Source organism: Grampus griseus, assembly GCF_964374135.1.
Source record: "Grampus griseus genome assembly, chromosome: 2".
Lineage (NCBI taxonomy): Eukaryota > Metazoa > Chordata > Mammalia > Artiodactyla > Delphinidae > Grampus > Grampus griseus.
The window spans coordinates 39,972,376-39,994,604 of NC_139018.1; the positions used below are offsets into that span (position 1 = coordinate 39,972,376).

The 22,229-nt window shown below is 46.1% G+C and overlaps 1 protein-coding gene across 1 annotated transcript in view; it reads right to left on the bottom strand.

Moving 5' to 3' along the window:
• PRKCH (protein kinase C eta) overlaps window positions 1–22,229 on the bottom strand; it is a 223,471-nt gene that overhangs the window by 67,012 nt on the left and 134,230 nt on the right. The window contains exons 8-9 of the mRNA XM_082649021.1: window positions 20,307–20,450; window positions 19,952–20,125 (exon numbers count right to left, since the gene is read on the bottom strand). Of these exons, the coding sequence (XP_082505147.1) occupies window positions 19,952–20,125; window positions 20,307–20,450 (318 nt within the window). The remainder of the gene's footprint in view (window positions 1–19,951; window positions 20,126–20,306; window positions 20,451–22,229) is intronic.

A 22,229-nucleotide genomic window follows, 5' to 3' on the forward strand; every position in this document is an offset into this window, starting at 1 on the left:
GGAGTCCTAACCATTGGACCTCCAGGAAATTCCATCTGAAGGTTTCTATGATGAGTGTGCATTATTCTTATAATTAGAAACAAAGCAAAGTCACCTATGGCTTCCTCCATATTTCCCTAATTTTCATCTGAAAGATGAGAGATTGGGAAAGTGCAATTTTGAGACTGTCTTAGAGCAGGTACTTAGGCAGTGGGAGGTGGGATTAGGAAAGCAGTTGCAGAAAGAGGGGTCTTCACATCCCTGGCTGCCCATTATTCAGGGCCCCTAATAACGACCCTCTCCCTTCATAGCCATTCTGATGCCTGATATAACCAGGCCATCAGGCTTGTTGGAATCACATCCAAAATGAGACTCGGCAGGCTCTGGTTTGGGTCCCAGGGCTCCACTGAGAGGAGAGGGTCTGAGTTCTGGCACACAGGCTTCATAGAGTCTACTGAGTCCTTCAAAGACTTTTTTTTTTTTTAATACTACTCTATTTATTTATTTTTGGCTGCACGTGGCCTCCTCATCGTGGTGGCTTCTCTTGTTGCCGGGCACGGGCTCTAGAGCGCAGGCTCAGTAGTTGTGGCGCACGGGCCTAGTTGCTCCACAGCATGTGGGATCTTCCCGGACCAGGACTCGAACCCGTGACCTAACCACTGCACCACCAGGGAAGTCCCCTCAGAGACCTTTTATGCTTGCTTTAAGGGTCTCAACAAGGAGGAATACACGTTTACTGAGCACACAGTATGCCAGGCCCTGGGTGGGGGCCAAGTATCATAAAATGAACGAGAGCCCAGGCCTGCTCTCAGGAAGCTCTGGTAGCCGGAGCACATCAGCCCAGTGTGCTAAGCACAGTAGAGGGGCACAGGGGGCATCATGCAGAAACAGAGCAGGGACACCGGAGCAGCCTGGAGGCTGGGGTGGGGTTGGGGGAAAGCTTCGAAGAGGAGCCGATTCACCAGCCTTGAAGGATGAGGAAGCACGAGTCAGGATGGAGTGGGATGGAGGAGGCAGGAATCAAGGTGAATGAACAGCTGAAGCGTCAGGTGTGAGGCACGGTGTCGGGAGTGCAAAGGGGGATGTTCCCCAGGTGCTGAGGCTGCTTTCAGGGTCAAGTGCTGGTACAAAAAGCCAAGGCTGGGCTTCTCTGGTGGCGCAGTGGTTGAGAGTCCGCCTGCCGATGCAGGGGGTTCGTGCCCCGGTCCGGGAAGATCCCACATGCCGTGGAGCGGCTAGGCCCGTGAGCCATGGCCGCTGAGCCTGCGCGTCCGGAGCCTGTGCTCCTCAACGGGAGAGGCCACAGCAGTGAGAGGCCCGCGTACACCCCCCCCCCAAAAAAAAAAAAAAAAACCCAAGGCTAGTTAGGAAGCTTCCCTTCACCCTATCCGCAGGTCACCCACAGCTGAGAACGGGGCGTTGGTCCTATGAATACACACGGTCATTCACTATCGGCCTCTGTCATAATTACAGGCCCAGTGTCTGGGCTAAAGCAGGTGGCAGCTATGCTTTCTAAGGGCTAGGCTTGAAAAAGACTGCAGTAGTGTTGGAGGCTGCCACAAATGATAAACATCGGCTACAAAACCCGATGACTCCAGCTCCTACGGCATTTTACTCCTATGGCGTGAATGCCATCACGCTGGAAACCTTTCACATTGAACAAATGCCCTTTGCAAAGCAGCAATGAAGCAACGAGGCAGAAGATCACCTCCTGCCTACAGCTCCACTATCTGTGCTGCTTAAGACCTAGTCTCACTGATGACTTGACAAACACTAAGTCCTGCTGAAGAAACCCAACTGGGAAGCAACCAGAGGAAGCATCTGCTGGGATCACTGCACGGTGGATTAAGGCTGCCATGAGTCATTTCTGGGGCAGGGAAGAGTTTCCAAATCCCACCTTGGGCAGTGAGGGCAGACGGTTGTTTCTGTATTTAAGCCTGTGTAGATAGCATTCCAGTTTTTCTAAAATCCAATTTCCTAGATGCTGAGCCTGGACACCTGCACGGCATTCCCCGAGGCCTCTGGCTCCTCGATGGGAAATCTTGCCCTGATCTGCACAGTAGAGAATCTAAGGTCCCCCAGGCTGGCTTAACCTCAGTTCTAAAGCCAAGTGGCCCAGCCCTTTGTCTGTCCCTTGCTCCTCTCTTTTGTTCCTGATTCAACTAACCACAAATGCAAGTCTTTAACATGGGGTGAGGAACACCTGGGGGAATGAAAGCAACTCAGAAATCCCTTTGTCCCACTCAGCCCAGCCCAGCCCAGCCCAGCGTGAGTTACAGGAGGCCAAGGAGCTGGTGCCTGGTTAATAATAGAATTCCTGTCATCACGTGCCTGGTTCCATTGACCGGCTGCAGCCTGGGCCAAGTCTGCCCTGGCTACTGTCAGTTCAGGGATGTTACTTCCCCAGGCCAAAGGGGATAAAAATACCTTCTGCCCTGAAAGTGGCTGTCAGTATAAGCAGTGTGCATTCCCTAAAGCCCCTCCTAAGGACTGTTTTTTAGGAGGTAAAACTGTTGGACAATTGCATGAGGAAACGTTAGAGAGAAAACACCAGTATAGATAGAAGTGCTATGGTACCTGTGGCAAGGTGACGTCGCCTAAGGAGGGTGAGTGCAGAGTGAGCACGGGCCAGGGATGAGACCCCTTAGGGTCCGTGTGCCAGACACCTTCAGAGGTGTCTGCTCAGCCCATTGAGCCCTTCCTTTCTCAGAGACCTGCCCTGGCACCGTCACATGGGTAAGTGCTGGACATCCTGCACACAGCAAGTTGGACCAAGTTGCTCCCCGCCTCCCGCCCCAGTCCCCTTCCCAGAAAATTGGAACTGAGATAGACAGGTGTTCATGTAGGCTGTGCTGTGTGCAAGAACTGAGGAAACATGAATTAGGGAGCTGAGGCTGCCGCCTCTGTGGTGTCAACACATGAGATGTCTCGGTATATCAGAGCAGTGGAAGCCTGGATGGACAGATGGGGGAGAAGAATGGGGCAAAGATAAGAAAGTGTGAATGGGCCGAGAAGGAAACTACCTGGGTCCCTCACACCCTTCCAGTTTCAGGTCCCCAGAGAGACGTGGCCATTGTGTGCCCTTGGGTTCCACGAGACACCACTGTACCTCTGATTCTTTATTTTCACTTCTCCCTTTTTGCATGACTCTAGTTAAGTGTTTTTCCATTATTTGCTACCAGGAGATTTGTAACTGAAACATTCACCGATTTCTAAGGGGCATGAGGTTTCCTGATTTATAAATCTAGGGTAATAACACCTCTAGCTACACCGATCGTGTGAGGATTAAACCGAAGCCGAGTGCCTGGCACAGCCCCAGACCCAGACAGGGATCTCAACAAATAGACTCTATTGTTATTACTACATCACACAAAGAGGACCAGAGCTACATCTGGGAGACCTTGTGCCCAGCACTGAAGTCCCTGGTGTAGCCAAGAGAAAGCACGGTGCAGGGGTCAGGAGTCAGGAAGCCCGAGATGCCAAGGCAGCTCCTGCTGTGCGCTCTTTATTTTTTCGCTCTCAAAACTCTCATCGGCAAAATGGGGATAATCAGGTGATTGAACTCACAGGTGTTCGAGGATGAAATGATTTAAGCTTAGAATTTCAAACAGTTATGTGGTGGATGCGGAGATGGTGCCCCACTCGTGGAGTACTCGGCCTGGCGAGTACACTGGAGCGAAACGGCAGCCGCAACCGCTACAGCAGCAGCTCCCCGACCCTCGGTTCAGGACAGGAATCTCGAGGGATCAGGGAGTCAGGAGGACCCCAGGGCAGCTGCTGGGTTGCAGGAGCTCTTCCCGATACTGCACAGTCATGGCCCTGACCTGATAAAGTGAACTTATCTTTCTTGGACGTGACTATTTAACAAGGGGTCACGAAACTAGATTTGATGAGCCAGGACACATTGACCAAATAAGTTTTCTCATTTTCCTAATATTAGATAATAATTCATATTCTCTATTTTAAGAGCTTTATAATAACCATAATCATTATTGCAAGGCAAATGTGCTCCCCTATGAACTGCAAACACTATGGTAAACGAGACTGTTTATAGTAGCTATTCTCCCCTTCTACAAAGTCGATTTTTTCTTATAAACAGACTGAGAAAGATGTTTCTGTTTAAACCAAGGATCCATGGTCACTGCCACTGACACATGTAAATCTCATTTAAAGATGTATTTACAGTGAGGATGCAGGTTACCTTTTGGAAATAAGACAAAGAATAGAAACAACACTTAAAGTTAATGACTAATTTAGTTACTGCTTTAAGGCAATGTTAAGCTGGGAGCCACATCAATACTTACTTAGCCAAGTTCTAAGAATTGCTTTGGAATTACTTCTAAATGAGTAACACGTCAACCCTGTATCAAAAGCTGTGGAGTGCTGTTGACCGGCTGTGGACAAGGAAAAGGAAATCTCCAGTAATAGACAATAGATTTCTCATAAGTGCCTCTGTTTTATAATTTTTCTCTGACAAAGTCATCTAGAGGGTGAATAGGGAGTTCAAACCAACAGGAAACCGTTACTGACGTCAAGGAGGTGACAGCAGAAAAGCACCCCTGTGAGGAAATCTGATTGCACCATGCCTGAACTGGAAACAACTTGAACTTAACCACATTAAGAATGATTACAAAGTCTTCAAGGAAGAAACAAGGAGAGGGAATCGAATGGCTTTTTGTTTGTTTGTTTTGTTTTTAATTTATCATTTTGTGCAGCCCAGAAGATATGCGAAGTTAATTCAATTACCCAGCAACTCTTCTGTCAAGCCCACAGGCATGGTACATCCTATCTGAGCTCAGAAACTAGTCTTTGGGAAGGTGAAATATGTCTCCAATATAACAAGCCCTTAGGAGCTTGCATTTTAAACCTGGAGGGACACACAGTTCTTTCCAAAGACCAAGTGTTCTCCTGGCAAACTGGATACGTTACGGTCCTCTCTTATAATGAAACTCGACAAGGCTCATTGGCATATGTACCAGATGAGGGAAACGAGGCAATCGAACCTGCAGGTCAACATCCTGTGAAACATCTGGGCCAGGATGGTTTTTTTTAAGCATAAATAAGCAGCATACGATCAGGGATATAGCAAAGTTGGGGCACAAGTCCTCCCTTCCTGCTGGAGCCTCCTTTGGCGTCTCCGGTCCACACACATCCTGCCCAGTATCACAGGGCTGGCTGTGCTCACTTTGTGCACTTGGTTGTGTTTTCTCTGGAGGACCCGAAACCTTTTAAGGCAAAGTCCAGATGCCAAATGATGTATCTCTAGTACCACCGCCCCCGGTGCCTGGACTACGGTAAGGTTTAATAAACCCTTGAGGAACTACCATAGCAGGAGACCATTTTTGTTTCCCGATAAAATTTAAACGAGATTAGAAAAGTTGGAACAAACCGCCAAGACTAGTTTTACCCGGCCAGTTTGTGGAAGTCAAGTGCAAAGAAGTGAAGTGTCTCGTCCACAGTTAAAACCGTTCGTGAAAGAGTTCAAGAGAGGCAGGTCTGCTTGACGCCACTCCACTTCCCTTTATTTATAAAGCTCTGGTTTTTCTGTTTATAAAAGTAATTACATGTTCTTTGTTCAAATGTAACTACAAAGTAAATACATGGAAAATTGAGAAAATAAAATCACCTGTAATCCTGACACCCAGAGAGAGAAGTCTAAACACAAGGAGAAACAAAACCATTTATGGCTTTTAGCGTCTGAAGAACTGCCGATTTTAGAGCACCTAAGATATTTACAAAGTAATTTTAACTACATTCGATTTTCCCCTTATGTCCGAATTATACTTAACACTTTATAGCATGTTTAAAGAACAGAAAAAGAGAAAACAAAAAAACATACCCTTCCTTTTTCACTTACATTACATAATATTTCCTGATGTACTTAGTCATCAAAACCATGATTTTTTTTAACAGTTGCGTACTATTCCCCATGCCATTTCTATGAAGTCCTACAATTAGCTGGATTTCTGCTTACGTTAATGAGAATAAGAGACATGGTATTAACAGTCTAGTCACTGTCCTATGATAAAGATCATTTTTATTAGCCTGGAAAAACAGGCATCTCTGAAAGCAGATTATTACGAACTGGACATGGTTTTTAAATTCTGAATGTAGATTCCCAAAGAAGATACCTTAGGTGATTATTCACTTAAAAAAAAAAAAAAAAGGTTTGGTCACTTAAAGGTATGCAGGATAGGATTCCTTTAAATCATTATTTCACATAGTACATTCTTTTTATAAAGATTTTGGTTTCAGCATCAAATAGGAACAAGTCTATTGAAGATATTTATGGATTTAGTTTGTATAGGGCTACAGAATAAAGAGTAAAATAAAGAGTAAAAATTCCGTTATGCCATTTCACTTTAGATTCTTTCTCATGACAGAGGTTCCTAAACTTCGCAACTTGTTAAAGAAGATTTCATGTCTCCCTTTGATCTGTGGATCAACTAGACGTGTCTTCCTCATGGGAGGACATTCTGGGTTATAGCTTTCTGATTAAACATTTTGCCAATTAGGTAAGTATCAAATCTGGCCAAGAATATTCCGTATCTGCCTCAAGATGATGCCTGGCAACCCACTGGCTGAGAGTCTGTTCCTTCCTCTGCTCTATGGTGCTGCATGCTTGCTGAAGTTTCTGTCTGGAATGTGCCTTCCATGTGCTATTTTGAGTTTGAGACTTCCAGTGTAGCCACAACATCATTCTTCTCTGGCCCTCTGGCTGGGGAATGAGATCCCCTACAATCTCTTCCCAGATCCTTTTTGCAACGTGGGCAAAATATGGATCTCCACTGTCCACTGAGGAAGAAAGATGCAGACTTTCCTGTAAAGGTAGGGAGACCCAAGTAAAAGAGACACAGCTCTAATAAGATGAGGGGCAAAGTGATCAGAAATAGATGAAAAAGTTTACCCAGGGGAGAGGACACTGTGTTACTTTTGTCGAGAAGCTTTAGCTGGTGAAATGAAGTGTGATGGGCCCTTCAAACCCCAAGGATGAGAATGGTGACTAAGGTGGCCACACAAACAACCACATCCCCAATCCAGTGGATAGCTTTGAATCCCTTGGTGAACGGACTTCATCTCGGCACTTGATGGCTCCTCCGAAGAAACCACTTCCTCCTGATTCTTCTTTTTTCCCCCTACCTTTAACCTCCCTTACTTAGAAATCCCTCTTCAGCCTTCCTCTCTTCTCCTTCTATAAACGCCTACTGACATATTTTAAATGACAGTTTCTACTATGCCAAGTGGATACTGACACTAAAATCCACTCCCCATCTGAACAGTGTTTCTGAGCAACATCTTACCGCTGGATTTTCTGCAAAACAAAAACACAACAAAAAAACCCAAAACATTTATTCCGTTCCCCCAGGCTCCCAGCTGGTCAGAACTCTCGCTACTCCTCTCACTCTTTTACTCTAAAAAGTCCTATCAATTCCACCTCCTATGTGTTTCCTTGACTCCATCCCTGTGGCTGCTGCCTTGGAGTAGGAAGGTTCAGCAGGCCAGTGGTTCAACAGCCTTACCAGGGCTGCCCCCCCAGTCTCCTCTCTCTGCAGACAGCCACCTGCAGCCCTCCCAAAATGCAAAGCTTAGGTTGCTCCCTGCCAGTTCCTTTCACCTCATGATTGAGTCTAAACTCTTCAGCAAAGGATGTCTTCTTTCCTCCCTGTATTTCCTCTCCTGCAATCCTGCTACATCAAGTTATTTGGGGGTTCCTGGGCACATCGTACAATTTCAAGCCTCTGTGTCTTTGCACTGCTATTACCTGTCTGGGAGGCCCATCCCCCTTCTGTCTCTGTAGGGCTCCTATTCATCCTTAAAACACAGCTCAGACAGCCCCTCCCATGGAAGGCCTTTCCAACCTCCCCAGGGACCAAGCTATGACTGTCTTCTATCACACAGTGATAAGACTTATCTGTGTTTAGGAAGACCCTTGCCTGAAAGCAACAAAAGGGCAGGTCCACATTTTGTTCTTCCTTATGCCTTCAGTCCCTGGCACATAACGTCCCTGGCTCAGGAAACATTCACTGAATTGAATTAAAAATGCAACGTAGACACAATATTACCATTCAACGTATTAACAGGTAATGTCTGTGGTGGCTAGGATCTACTTTTAATATGTAGAGACCACTCAGTTTTGCAGATAGCCTCTAAGGTATCTATCTTAAGCTGAAATGGCATTCCCATACATGGGAACAAAAGAAAGAAAACAGCAAGTCCGCTTTCCCCAAAGCGCACTTGTATTGCTACCAGCACATTTTTATACACTGGTTGGGAAATATTTCTTAAAGCTTTATCTCTGCTTGTAAATTCCAGTCATATGTACCACACACAGGATAAGAATCTGACTCACAGAGAGGCACCCCTTTAAGACCAGAGTGGTGACGATGATTTTCATAAAATGCCACTCATTCAGTGCTTTGTTGGTAAAGTGGACATATAATCATTAAATGCCAAAACACGAGAAGCTGCACTATTTGTATTGCTTGCTTTCTAACATAACCCATTTTAACTATATGCTCACTGAGCTTATCTTTTGTTCCTTAGATGCCCCAGGCTCTGACACTCAGCGTGCTGTTTTTTTATTTATTTATTTTTTATTAGAGTATAATTGCTTTACAATGGTGTGTTAGTTTCTGCTTTATAACAAAGTGAATCAGTTATACATATACATATGTTCCCATATCTCTTCCCTCTTGCATCTCCCTCCCTCCCACCCTCCCTACCCCACCCCTCTAGGTGGTCACAAAGCACCAAGCTGATCTCCCTGTGCTATGTGGCTGCTTCCCACTAGCTATCTACCTTACGTTTGGTAGTGTATATATGTCCATGCCTCTCTCTCCCCCTGTCACAGCTCACTCTTCCCCCTCCCCATATCCTCAAGTCCATTCTCTAGTAGGTCTGCGTCTTTATTCCTGTCTTACCCCTAGGTTCTTCATGACATTTTTTTTTCTTAAATTCCATATATATGTGTTAGCATACGGTATTTGTCTTTCTCTTTCTGACTTACTTCACTCTGTATGACAGACTCTAGGTCCATCCACCTCATTACAAATAGCTCAATTTTGTTTCTTTTTATGGCTGAGTAATATTCCATTGTATATATGTGCAACATCTTCTTTAACAGGACAGCTGTTAGGAGTCCCCAAACAGGAGCTCTGTCTGTCTACAAACTCAGAAAAAAACAGAGATAATGCTTATGTCTTTACAAAGAAGATCTGTCACATTTTCTTTGGCCTCTGTGAAAAGGCTAGTGATCCAGCCTACTTGACTTCCCATATCTAGGCTGGACCACCAGACACTCATGTAAGGCACTGGTTTTCAGCTGGAGAGATTCTTCCCCCAGGGAGCATCTGGTCATGTCTGGAGACTTTTTTGGTTGTCGTAACTAGGGAAGTGCCGCCGGCACCTGGTGAGCAGAGGCCGGGACGGGACGTTGCTAATCCTACAACGCACAGGGCAGCTCCCTCCCCTCCTGTGACAAAGGGTTATCCTGCCCTCAATATTAGTAGTGGGCAAATGATATCACATTGTACAAATACGGGATTTAAATTTTTTTAACTTATTTTTTTAAAACCTTTTTTACTGGAAAGGTTGAACATTCGCCAGTCATTCAATTCCTTAAACTATTGACCTGCTGGTGAAGGTCAAGGTCTTGGAGGTAAAGTTCTGAGCAATGTGGAGGGAACGTCCTGCTACGGATCTGCCCTGAAGCCAAAGTAAGGAGGGGCAAACCGAGTTTCTGAGCAGGCTCTCACTTCTGCAGGTTTCCAGAAGAGGAACCTGAACCAGTCTCTAAGTCCAGTTCTCTACCTTGTTGGTTGTGGCTCACTTATCTTGAACCGCCTTCCACCACTGGTGAGACACACGCTAGTGCAGAAGGTCTGGGCTTGTCGTGGGCACAGGCTAGTTCCCACTTCACAAGCAGACTATGGGTCAGTGCTCCCTGGGGGTGAGGAGAGGAAGGAAAAGGACAAAGGCACTTCCCACGCGGCCACCGCACAGGAGCAGGAAAACACGTATGGGTGGGAGGGGAGCAGTTTTGAAGGAAGGGCTCTCCTCTTTTGTTTTGGTTGGGAATTATACATTATATTATTTTAACGTTGAAAATATCATACACAATGAGAATGGAATTGAGACTCTGGGAGGAGTTCCAAGACTCGCTTTGTGAGACCTAAGCAATACATCATTACAGACCATCCTAAAGAAATGGGTAGGAGTGAGCTCCAAATACAGCCGGCTCTTTTGCTGTGCAAATATACTAAAAGCTGGACGCCTGCACTGAAAGGAAACAGGAATTCCCTGGGTGGTCCCAAAGGGGCTTGCCAGAGCCCGCCAGTGGAGTGGGAAGGTCTGCTGGTGAGACAGCCAAGGTGCTCTCTGACAGTGGAAGGCTGGACGAGGAACCCTGCACAAGTCAGTCTCGACGGCACTGATAGGGGGGTGGGGGCCAGTCTTTCCAGAGGGATGAAGAACACTGTGCCAGTTACAATGGTGAGCATGGGAAGTAAGCCTGCTCTTCCATGACGCCTCCTGCTTTGGGCCCCAAGCCCAGTGGTGCTACAGAACCCATCGCCGTCCCTGCCCCCAGGAATCTCCATCAGGTCTTCAATTCACTGCACCACACAGGCATCCACATGCAAATGCAACTTCAATACAAGCCCCACAGACTCTCTTCTAAGCGGATGGCTGCTCTGAGCCTGTCCTAAATGGCAATCCCAGAACTGCTACCATGACCAGCCCACCGTGGAGGGTCAGCAGCTGACTCTATGTTACGAACAGGCTGCTCAGGCCCCCGAACTCCCCGGGAGGACACCGGTTCCGTGAGGGAAGGGGCCCCTCCTTGCTCCGTCCACTGCTGCATCCTCAGGGCTCACCCGAGCCTTCACCCTGAAGGAACTCTGTGCACATTTGCCAAATGAATGAACACCCTTGATCTTCACCTACTGGTGGACAAGCCTCTGTCACTACAAGTCGGCTAAGCTGATAGTGACTGACGGGGCTGATTCTGTCCTGAGGGGCCCCGGATTGTTCTGGGGCCTAGTGGAGATGGGCGCAGCTGGGTTCTAACCAGTGATGAAGCAATTATGGAAAATGCAAGTATTTCAAAACTAGGAGACATTATGGTCTGTGGTTTTCACCCAGACCAGTTGGGTTTCTAGACTGCACGATTCTGGGTTCAGGGTAAGGGGGACCCACTCCAGCCACCCACAGGTGTCGTGTCAGGCCCTGGCCTCAAGGTCCCAGTTGGTCCTGGCAGAGGCCAACCCAGCTTCCCAGAGAAACACCCGCAGGCCACCCTCAGGTGCTGCTGGTTAGACTGTTAGTTTGATAGTCATTCTGGTTGCCCTTCTGAGGAGAGACTGGCCTGTAGGTAAAATTTTCCCCCAGAGGCCAGTCCTCGTTTTCAGCTACCTTTCCTTTGGTAGCATGGAGTAAACACAGCCATTATACTGTCTATGCCATGCGTGTGAATCTCCTCTTCCCAGCTAGACTGAGGATTAAAAGCACTGCTTCTCCCCCTAGCCCTCCATCAGTGTGATCCCGGACTGGCTGACTTCTCACTCAACTATTTGGTAGAAAGCCCATCCCCTTCTCATGCCTGGAGCCACTCCTGGCACCTCAAGCCCAGTGCTTTAAAACAGGGCCTGCTGAGGCGGGAGTATCTATAGTTTGGCAGGTTCCCAGGCACAATCAGGGAAAACCGTAACCCAAACTCACTGCCACAAAGCCTCGCCAGTCATCGGGAAGCACAAGGGCCGCGTCTGACCCTGGCCACTCTCAGATAAGTCGACGGAAGTGACACACAATTCACGAACCGCCTTACAACCACGGAGGTGGGGAGTCCAGGGCATCTCTGGGTCATCGGTGTGGATGACAGCTAGTGACGAGGCCAGTTACAGCTGAACAACCTCAAAGGAAAACACATGGCAACCCTTTCAAGCCCTTTGGTCACACCAAGTGTTCTGGCAGTCCTCCCTGAGCAGAGACAGCCAAAGGAACAGCAAGGACTTCGCGTCCTCCTATTTCCCATTCATTTTCCCGGCCCTACTGAGTCACAGATAGTCGGGGAGCCGGGAAGCCTCCGAGGACAGAAGCAAAGGTCCTAAATCAGCCTCCCAGAAACGCAGAGCCCAGAGATGGCCTATGTGCATTCTCTTCCCATCTGGAACACGATTAATAAGTTGGGAACATGCCCAACTGGGAAACACCATGTTCTGGTTCATTTTCTATTTTGATCTGAGCCAAAGGCAAACTATACCAAATGACCCATAAGCGGCCCATAAGCAGACCAAATGGTGTTTATGGCACTCACTGCTCAGGGAAAGGAGGAAACCCAGTTCCAAACAGGGACGAGGAAATGGCCTCTCCTTAGGTATTTTATAAAAGGCCACAAAACTGTATGTTGTGAAAAACTGCCTTTACTCCTGCCTGATGACACTCTCCTCAGCTGTACACACTGCAGAGAGAGGATACTTCTCTTTGTGCCATATTAGATTATTAAAACTGGACGACCTGGTTAAGAATCCACAGACTGACTCCTGCTTGCTGTGTGATCTGGGGCAAGTTCTTTAACCTCTCTGGACCTCAGTTTCCAGACCTTTAAAATGAGGATAATAGTATCTATACCCCCATGGACTGTTTTGAGTATTAAATGAGATATTTCATTCAACAGCTATTTATGGAAATACCGAATTGTACACTTGTCTAGACACTGGTAGTGAACACGAGCACCCAGAATATGCTAGGGTCTCGGTGAATAGTACCTGCTGCTGCTACTTCATCCTTCACCCACCCCTTCTGCGAAGCTGGCGCAGTGAGGCGCCAAGAATCGACCAGCTATGTGACGTGTTAACAGAGGGCTCTTCCCCTTGCCCGGGATGTCGCTGTGATTTAGAGCGTAGCGGGTAAAGCTGTACCAGGGGCCAAGTGGCCAAGCTGCCGCTTCCAGATGCTCCCTGCACACCGGGAAACGGAATGAGGGCTGGAGGGGCTGCAGGGCGGTTGGGTGTGCAGGGCTGACTGCACCTCCCACCCCCACCTGAACGAAGTCCGTGGGGGGTCCCTATTGGGAGGCATTTCTGCCAACAGGTCTGTGACAGAAGGGCACAGGAGGTGCTTATCTGGGAAAAAAAAAAAAATCCAAGGCAGGGGACCTTCCTCAAGACAAGGGGACTATTAGCTAAGTCAAGATGAGAACTCAGGGCTCTCCTGTTGAAGGCTGCAGTGTAGTGACCTCCTGATGAGATTCTGAAAGATGCATTCCAGGGCCACACGACCATCCTGCTGCCTAACTCTTCTGTCTGTCTGTCTGTCTGTCTCTCTCTCACATGTACACCCCTTTGCTAATATTTAATATGACGATGGAGACAATAACCCAGAGAAAAGACTGTTTCCCTGCACCCATGCTGGCAGGAGATTTTCAGACATATTTTAAGTGTGATTTAAGTGCACCAAAATCAGTTTGCACCGGTTGTGTAAGCTGACAGCACTTAGGTCACAAGATTCCTAGCCGCCCTACCCTTCAAAGGCTGGATTTCTGCTTTGTTGACCGACACTGAGTGGCAGCTTCTTAGGGAAAGCAATGCCCCTGCCAGGAGCCCCAGGTGCACTGCTTCGCCGACGACCCCTGCAGGTGACACCCGAGGACACCCCATCAGTAGGGAGGTGAGAGCACTGGGCTTCTGTCCCTGTAAAAGGAGGTTTTGTGTAATCTGTCCCCCGTCCCTCGCAGGGCAGCAGCTCACAAATGCAAACAAGTTCTCTCCCAAAAACCGGGCTCGTGGACCTGACGCGGCCGGGGTAGTGCCGACGAGAGGCAGCTCTTGGGCACCAAGCACAGTGTGTCTTATGTTTTCCAAATGGAAGCCTTTGCTCTAACAAACTGGGTCTCTGAACAAAGGCTAAAGCATCTGACCAGTGTTTACTCTGCCACTCCCCCTCCTGCTGCTGCTGCCTCTTTGTTCTTCCTGGTCTCGGCCCTCAGCACTCAGCCAGGGCTCCAGGAGAGCCAAGGAGAGCCCCTGGGAGCTGGGGGTGGGGAGACCCGGAGCCTAGGCCATAAATGCCAGCAGGCTCGGCTGCCGGCACAACAGTCACTGATTAAGATGAAAGGCGTGTGAAGTGAATTGAACCTGAAAGAGCGGGGAAGGTGGCCTACACCAGGCCGGCAGCCCAGACCCTGGGCCCTGCTCCTTTCATAAGGCCTCACTCCTCCCACCCTCATCCACAAAGAAACAGAAACACATTGCAGAAACTGACAAACGAGCAAAGAAGAAAAAGATCATCCCTAATTCCACAACCTTCATAACAGTCCCTGGTAGTTTACTGGCATCATCTCCTTTCAGGCTTTTTTTGGAGGAGGGGCCAGGTTTGCCACATTGCAGTCCTGGGTGAAACCTGATATAGATTCACGCCCCTAATCATCATAAATTCTGTACTGTTTCCCGGCTTCCCATCTCCGAGTTCCACCATTTACTCTGTTAGATTTAGGGCAAGTAACTTAACTCCTTCACTTTAGCACTCGGCAAAATAAGGATAATTAATTGTACCCATCTTCTACGGCTGATGTAAGAATTATATGCAATAAATATTACACGTTAGATGCTTCTGACAGTAACACACGATGATCTAACTACTTAATATTCAATTATTTTTCTACTGGCTGAAAATCTTCATCAAATAGTGCATTGTTTAAGTAGACTCCTATTGCTGAAGGCTGAAGTTGTTTCCAAGATTTTCCTCTTATAAATAATGCACTGAAAGTTAAACATCTTTATGCATAACATTTATTTTATTCTTTACGTTGTTTTCTTTGGCTAGATTATCAGCAATAAAATCAACAGATCCAAGAGTATATGCATTCTTATAAGTCTGGATCCAGGTTATCAAATTATTCACAAACGATTAGGATTTACAGTGCTTTCAGAAATTTATGAGGATGCCAGTGGAATGATATACATGCAAGTAACAAGCATTATATTGAAAAAATCGGGGCAGTAATTCATGGGCTCATAATTCTATGCAGCAAACGACAAATTATCTAATATTTGAAATTCGCTTATCTTTTTGTTCTGGCCAAGAACAAAAGGAGTTTCAAAATGCCTACTTTGTGGGTGTTTACTGTCACCTCCATGTGGGGGTCTGTGCTGGCCCCTGGGAAGGCACAGGACATCTTTCTGGTGTGGGGAAGGAGGCGGTCATCACAACACCGAGTTGCCGCGCGTGTAGCAACGGCGTGTCTGCATTCTCGCCTTTGGTCCTCACAGCAATTCTGCTTTCATCTCAACCATGAGACCTTGAAGGCTCAAAGGAATTTTAAGGTGGTTGCAAGCCATTCAGACAGAGGAAAACAGAGCTGGAAGAACTTAGGTCTTCCGTTTCCAAAGGCAGAGCTGTTTCCATATCAGCAGGTTGGAGGTGAGTCAGGGCAGACAGGAGGGGCTTTAAGCAGATGCTGAACCAACAACCTCAATGCTGTATAAGACACCAAGTGGACGGAGCCAGGCTGCAGAGTCAGCCTGACCCAGAGATAAACATTGTCTCCACCACTCCCAGCCTAAGGGGTCCTCAGCAAGTTGCTCCCTTTCTCCTGGGCCTCAGAGACACGCATTCTGCAGGGCTGGACGGCAAGTGGACTGCCGTCTCTGCCAGCGTCTTCACAGTGAAGTGACACATTGCAGACTAGCATCTCACTTCAGAGGCCAGGGCCTGCCAAACCCAGTTTTTAGCTAAAAGTACTTTTTAGCTAAAAGTAGTCATTTACCTGCTTTAATTTCTCATGGTAACTAACATTTTCTGTTCTTTATAGTTAGTTTTTCAGTAGCAAATGGCGATAGTGACTGAGGATTTCTGACAGATGGACAGATGCAGAGAGCAAATGCTATGCATATGTGGAGTCTGATACCTTGCAAATCCGAGAGAAGGCTTAAACTACAGCAAAATGGAAACTGTATATCTCTATCTCAGCATGAGAAAAATGCACTTGGTTCTTTTAAGTTGGTTCTTACCACTTTATCAATTAGACTTAGGGCAAGGGAAAATTCCCATTATCCTTTGCTTTGGAGACATCTACTGTAACACACAAATTTTAACCCCAAAGTCAGCTCCTGTCTCTCTGGTGCAGAAATAAAAAGCACCTTGCGGTAACGACTGCCACCTTGTGGCCATATATGAAACTGTCACTAGGAAAAATAGATGGCCCATGTTGAAATAAAGGCTTCACCGGCTGAACACTGTGGAAATAACATGTGGACACTAATATTTGGCGATACTGTAGAGTTTATATTTTCCTGGAAAATTTTGCATTGTATATTCTATATTTATTGGTCTCCCAATCTGGTCCAGGTTAAGTTCTTTTCTACTACAACACCCTGTAATTGTTGGTAAGACCTCAGACTGCTTCCACAGAATCACGGGGATTTCCTTCGGTAGGTAAAGTCCCCTGGAGTTGGGTAGATGACGCTTCTTTATTTGTTCATTAGAGTAACTTGAAGCAGCCACTGCACAACCATGTCCGTCAACTGTTAATACCATCTAACCCAATGTCATAGAAAACCATCTGCACTTTGGCGCAGCCCTGGAAAGACGACCTGAGTATGGCCCTGTCCGGCTCATGGAATGAGGAGAAGGCAAGCCTGAAGCTCAGGCGGGTGACCAGTACCACCCATCAGTCTTGCCTTCTTCACAAGGGTGTTCTCACGCTCAGGGCTGTCACCCCACTCTTCTCCGGGAGAACAGCTGGATGAGGGCTGATGAAGGGCTTCAGGTGGACAGAGCACAGAGCATGGGAAATAGTGTTTTGGGGATACTCTGGGTAGCAGTGGAGAATGGGCAGAACCGGAGCTCTGAAGGAACCATGGACCCGGAGATGGGAAGCAAGAATCGGGCAAGGTGGTAGGGGCGGCATGGACTCCAGGGACTCCAGGGACTCCAGGGCTCCTGGAGCCACCGAGGACTCTGATGAGGAGGGCGTGGCCTCAAAGAGCCTAGACCATGAGGGGCGGGAAGGAGCGCAGAGGAAACCGAAGCCCAAGAAGCTATTACTTGAACCCCAGCTCCTTCCAACATACTCAGACAGCATGGGAGTGCACGCTGTGCATCCCCTTTCACACACCCTCCTGTCTCCCGGCTTGCAGTGTTCCCTGCTCCGTCCATTCCCTAAGCTGTACATGCGTCTTTGCCAACACAAGGGACCCTTAAACACACGTGAACGCTCAGCCTCATTCACCGTCAGAGAAATGCCGGTTAGAACTCCAAAGACACCTTTTCAAAAATCTCTCCAACCACCAAAATGATAAGTAGCATGCCATGACAGGAGGGTGGGGGAAATAAGCCTTCTCACACATGGTTTGGGAGTAGGAATTTAGAAATACAGCCAGCAAGTGGTAAGAGCTTGGGCTCAGCAGTCAGACTGAAAACGTCTGCCACTTGGAAGCTAAATTTCTTCCTGCCTCAATTTGTTCATCTGTAAAATGGGAGTGATGTTAACAGAACTTACTTCATGGGATTACTGTAAGGATTACTGAGATAATACACATAAAGCACTTAGAACAGTGCCTGGTATTCAAATGATAAAGTGTTAGCTATCTTTAACCACGATGGGGAGAGAGGGCCAACTAGATAAAATTATAAATGCATCTACTTCTGACAAAGCAATATCACTTCTAAGAGTGTATCATATAGAAATCATAGCACAAGTACCTAAAGATAAAAGTACAAAGAGACTCACTGCAACTTTGAAATAAAAGTCTAAGTACAGCCTAAATATATAGCAATAGGAAACAAGTTGAATAAATTGCATCATGTTCTTAAAATGGAATAGTATGAAGCCATTAAAAAGGACGCAGCCAGGTATATACAAATATAAGACAATCTCAAGATACATTATTACATTTTTTCAGAAAAATAAGGAGAATGGGGATGCAACTTACAATATGGTGACTACAGTTAATAACATAGTATTGCATATATGAAAGTTGCTAAGAAAGTAGGTCTTAAAGGTTCTCACCACAAGAAAAAAATTCTGTAACTGTGTGATGATGGATGTTAGCGAGACTAATTGTGGTGATCATTTTACCACATATACAAATATCAAATCATTATTTTGTACGCTCAAAACTAATATAATGTTACATGTCAATTATACCTCCATTTTTTTAAATGTGTAAATTTTGCGAGATGCATTACAGAGATTTACTTCCTTAATAAAACCGTTTTGGATTTTTTTTTCCCTTAAAAAAAGGATACAGAATGGTGGACAAATACATACTATCATTTGTGCTTTTTAGAAAAATAAATATGGATGCATATATGTGGTGTGTGTGTATACTTCTGGGTGCAAAAAAACTCTCTGAAAGGCTACACTTGAAACTAGTAATAATTGTTCCTTTCAAAGAGAGGGTATGGTTACTTGGAGGATGCTTATACTACCTATTGCAAAAAAATAAAATAAAATGGTTTTTAATAGTTAAAAAATGCAATCTGATATGTCATTCCTCTGCTTAAATGTCTTCCATTTGTTCTTAGCACTAAAACCCTAGCTCCTTTAACAGCGCCTACAGCGGCCTGGGCTACTTCTGCAGCCTCAGTTCTCACCAGGCCCCTCCTCAACTTCACATTTTATGCTCGTGAGCTTTATTTACACCTCCTCTTCCCGTTTACTAGTAGATCCATGCCTGAGCTGTTTAAACTTTATTGCATATTCGCTTTCATTCTCTTTGCCTGACGAATTCTGACTGGCCCTTCTGGTTCCGGCATAGCTGTGACTTTCCCTAGAAATGCATCGCAGCATCACTGGACCAGGTGGGACGCCCCCATCCTGCTCCCATCACACCCTTTACATCCCTGATGGTAGCAGAGGCAAGGGACATGTCCTGAATTCTCTTTCAGAATGCCTTTGACAGCAAGAAGATCAAGAAATATCTGTGCCAGACCCTCTTGCTGCCTTCACAGGAGCCCTCTTCCCTCTCCACTGACAACAGGAGCCCAGTTCTGAGCCCAACGCTAAATGGGCTACAGAGTGTCCTGCCCCAGGGGATACGTCAAGGTTGATGCGAGCCAACCATGATAAAGCAGCTTATCTTGACTCGATATTTGCTCTTCCAGCCTCCTTTGCAGCTCAGGGTGAGCCTGTAACTCAGGTCTAGGAAAGATTTTTCTCTCCTTGATAAAAGGAGAGTGGTCCATGAAGCCCTTCTGCCTCTGTCCCCCGAGCTTCCTGCTTCGGATGCTGTCATATGAGGTGTGATGTTTAGGGCTGTGGCAAATACCTTGAGACCCACGGGGAAGAGATGTCTGAGGTCACTGAGCAACTAATCCAACCCTAACATCGCTACTGTCAGACTTCCCAAGAAAAAAGTCTGTACTGATGAACTAAACTCATCCTTCCTGTCTGTTGTATAAACCACTGTCAGTCACATGTTCTGTTAACTGCAGCCCAAAGCATTCTTAATTGCCCAACATGATGGGATAGACAGAATCCCACAATCAGTCCACAGGATCAAGCAAAGGGTCCTTGACTGAGGCCGGGAGCAATGCCCTGGGACATTACAAGTCAAGGTGCCCCCTTCGGGCCTATCCTGGTCTGAACTCTTTTCCCCGGGTCAGAACCAGTTCAGCATTTAGCAACAGAGCTGAGGTTAAAGTCACCAAAATAAGCAGTCCCTGACGTTTACTGTATTCTTCGACTTCTGCAACCTTCACTCTGCTAGAGAAGACTTATGTATGAAGACGTTTTCAATCTTAGGACACACAACCCTCCAAGTGATCCCTCTCCAGGACAGCATGAAAGGAAGGAAGCAGTTAGCTCATTGGTTCTTGTCATCAGAAGTCACTGGATACTTCAAATGACCCTACCTTAGGAGTCCATCCCCCCAAAGTTTCTAATACTCTACTTTATGAAATCTTCAACATCTGTGAGCTCAGCTTTTGAAGAAAGGAGGCCACTGAGGCAGTGAAGGTGGGTCATACTTACAGGGGTCTGAAAGCAGCAAAACAACTGAGTGAGGAAGGGGTGATTGCGGGCCAAAGACAGGATCCTCTTCTCTGTCATGGTGCACTCCACATCGTCATCTTGCAGGATCACGTCCTTCTTTAGCACCTTCACGGCATAGAGGTCTCCTGTTTCTTTTATTCTTGCAAGCATCACCTACGGCAAAGCAGGAGGAGGGAACGTGAGAACTCATGCAGCTCTTAGGGTGTGGCCTCGTCTGGGGCAGAAGACAGATGGCACGTGGGAAATGGGCATGTGTATACATACACGCACAGGCAAACAACATACATGGAGCAGGCATCCTTTAACCACCCGAACACTTGGCGCCAAGACTCACTTTCCCAAAGCTGCCCTTCCCCAGTACTCGGATGAACTCAAAGTTGCTGATCCCAAGTCGGTTGGAAGAATTAAGCCCAATGCCATTTCCTTCTTTGATGCTCTCCTTTCCTTGTCGTCTTAGGGTTGATCTGGAAAGAAGATTCTGCAAAGGAGAGTAGGAATACATCGAGTCAGAAATCACAGTGGAGCATGAAGCATTTATGGATGAAGAAGACCTTACTTGCAGCTTCAACCCTCAATATAACACATGGGGAAAGATCAATACAGCTTGACATGTGATCAGGTTCTGCCACTCAGAACTGCTTCGGCACCAACTCCTGATCTGTGCTTACTGTATTTGGGTCAGAATCATTTAAAATATATCTAAGCCACCGAGTTTCAGTTTGTGCTCAAATGGGAGTATATAGAAAATGTCTCAGTCTGGTCCACCTGCTTTCTTGTGGTGGCTTTCTACAGGGTGGTCAAAGTTCCAAGAGCGCCACCTGGTGTCCATGTCCTGCAAATAGCAGCTTTCACAACTGCTCAGAGAATTGAGCACCACTCCACACCAAGAACGGAGGAAGCAACACTTCTATATATAATATTTTAAATTATAAAAGAGAAACAAAAGTTAATGTAAATATATGAAGGGTAAGACTGACAATACCTATAATCTCATCAGCCCTCCTCAAAAAACAAAAAATAGAAACAGACATATACACACGTCTATCTTTACACTTAATTTAAAAAAATACAATAAAATTGTTTCATAACACAAGTTTTAATTTAACATTTTTCCATGCATATTATCCATATCTCTAAATTTCCTTCAAGAACGTGAGTTTCAAAAAGCTGTCCAATATTCCATTTTATGGATATATCACAACTGATTCACTAATTCCTGGTATTGGAAATATAGATTATCTCCCAGTTTTCACTAGTATAGATAACACACAGTGACCATACTTGCAGGCAAATCTTCAAATCAGGGTGATTAGGAGTCTAAGCTCTCAAGCAGGCGGCCTGGGTTCAAATCACAGCTCTACAACCTAACCCTGTGACCATGGACAAGTCACCTACCTCTCTGAGCCTCAGTTTCCTCTTCTAACAAAGGGGATGTTATAGTACCTGCAACATGGGTTGTTATGAGGAGCAAATGACTAACTGCACTTAAAGCACTTAGACCAGTGCCTGGCACATTCCATAAACCTAAGCTGTGTTGTCATCTTTATCAACACGATCATCCTCATCAACATCGTCTATTTTCTTAAGATAACTTTCTGGAAAGGGAATTCTTTGGGCCAATGTGTTAATTTTGAAGACTTCTGATACATGGTCAACTTGCCCTCCAGAAAGGTTAACCACCAACACAATGAGAGCTCCCGGTTCACCACAGAGAACCAGAAGTAGGTGTGGCCTCTTTGGGGAGTTCTCTAGCCCCATCCCACTAGTACAAGACTCATCCCAGGGAGGGTGCTACCTAAAGACAAGGTGACGTGCAGGTGTCTACCTTGGGATATTTATAAGACAGGCTACCACCAGATAAGAGACCAAAAGTCTGACATCCTGGAGCATTTGACCTATTTAGCTAAAAAAAAAGCTTATCTGGGGTAACTCCTAAGCAATGTTTGTAATACACAGCTGGGCAATATCCTGAAACTACAAGGATTTTTCTTACTCAACCCAGGGAAACAGTGATTGAAGATATAAAATGGATCACCTTTAAAATCCAATTATTTTAATAGTTTCTCCTCTAGATTTCTGATCATAAATTTTTCAAAGATGGAAAAATTTTACCAGCTTGAATCTCACTTCCTCCACTTAAATACTTCCCCTGCCAGAAAACTCTAAATCCAGCGTCTCAATCTTTTGTTTGTTTGTTTGTTTAACCCATTCTTCTCTTTTGATAGACTGAAGATGTCTCTCTTCAATGCTGTACTGT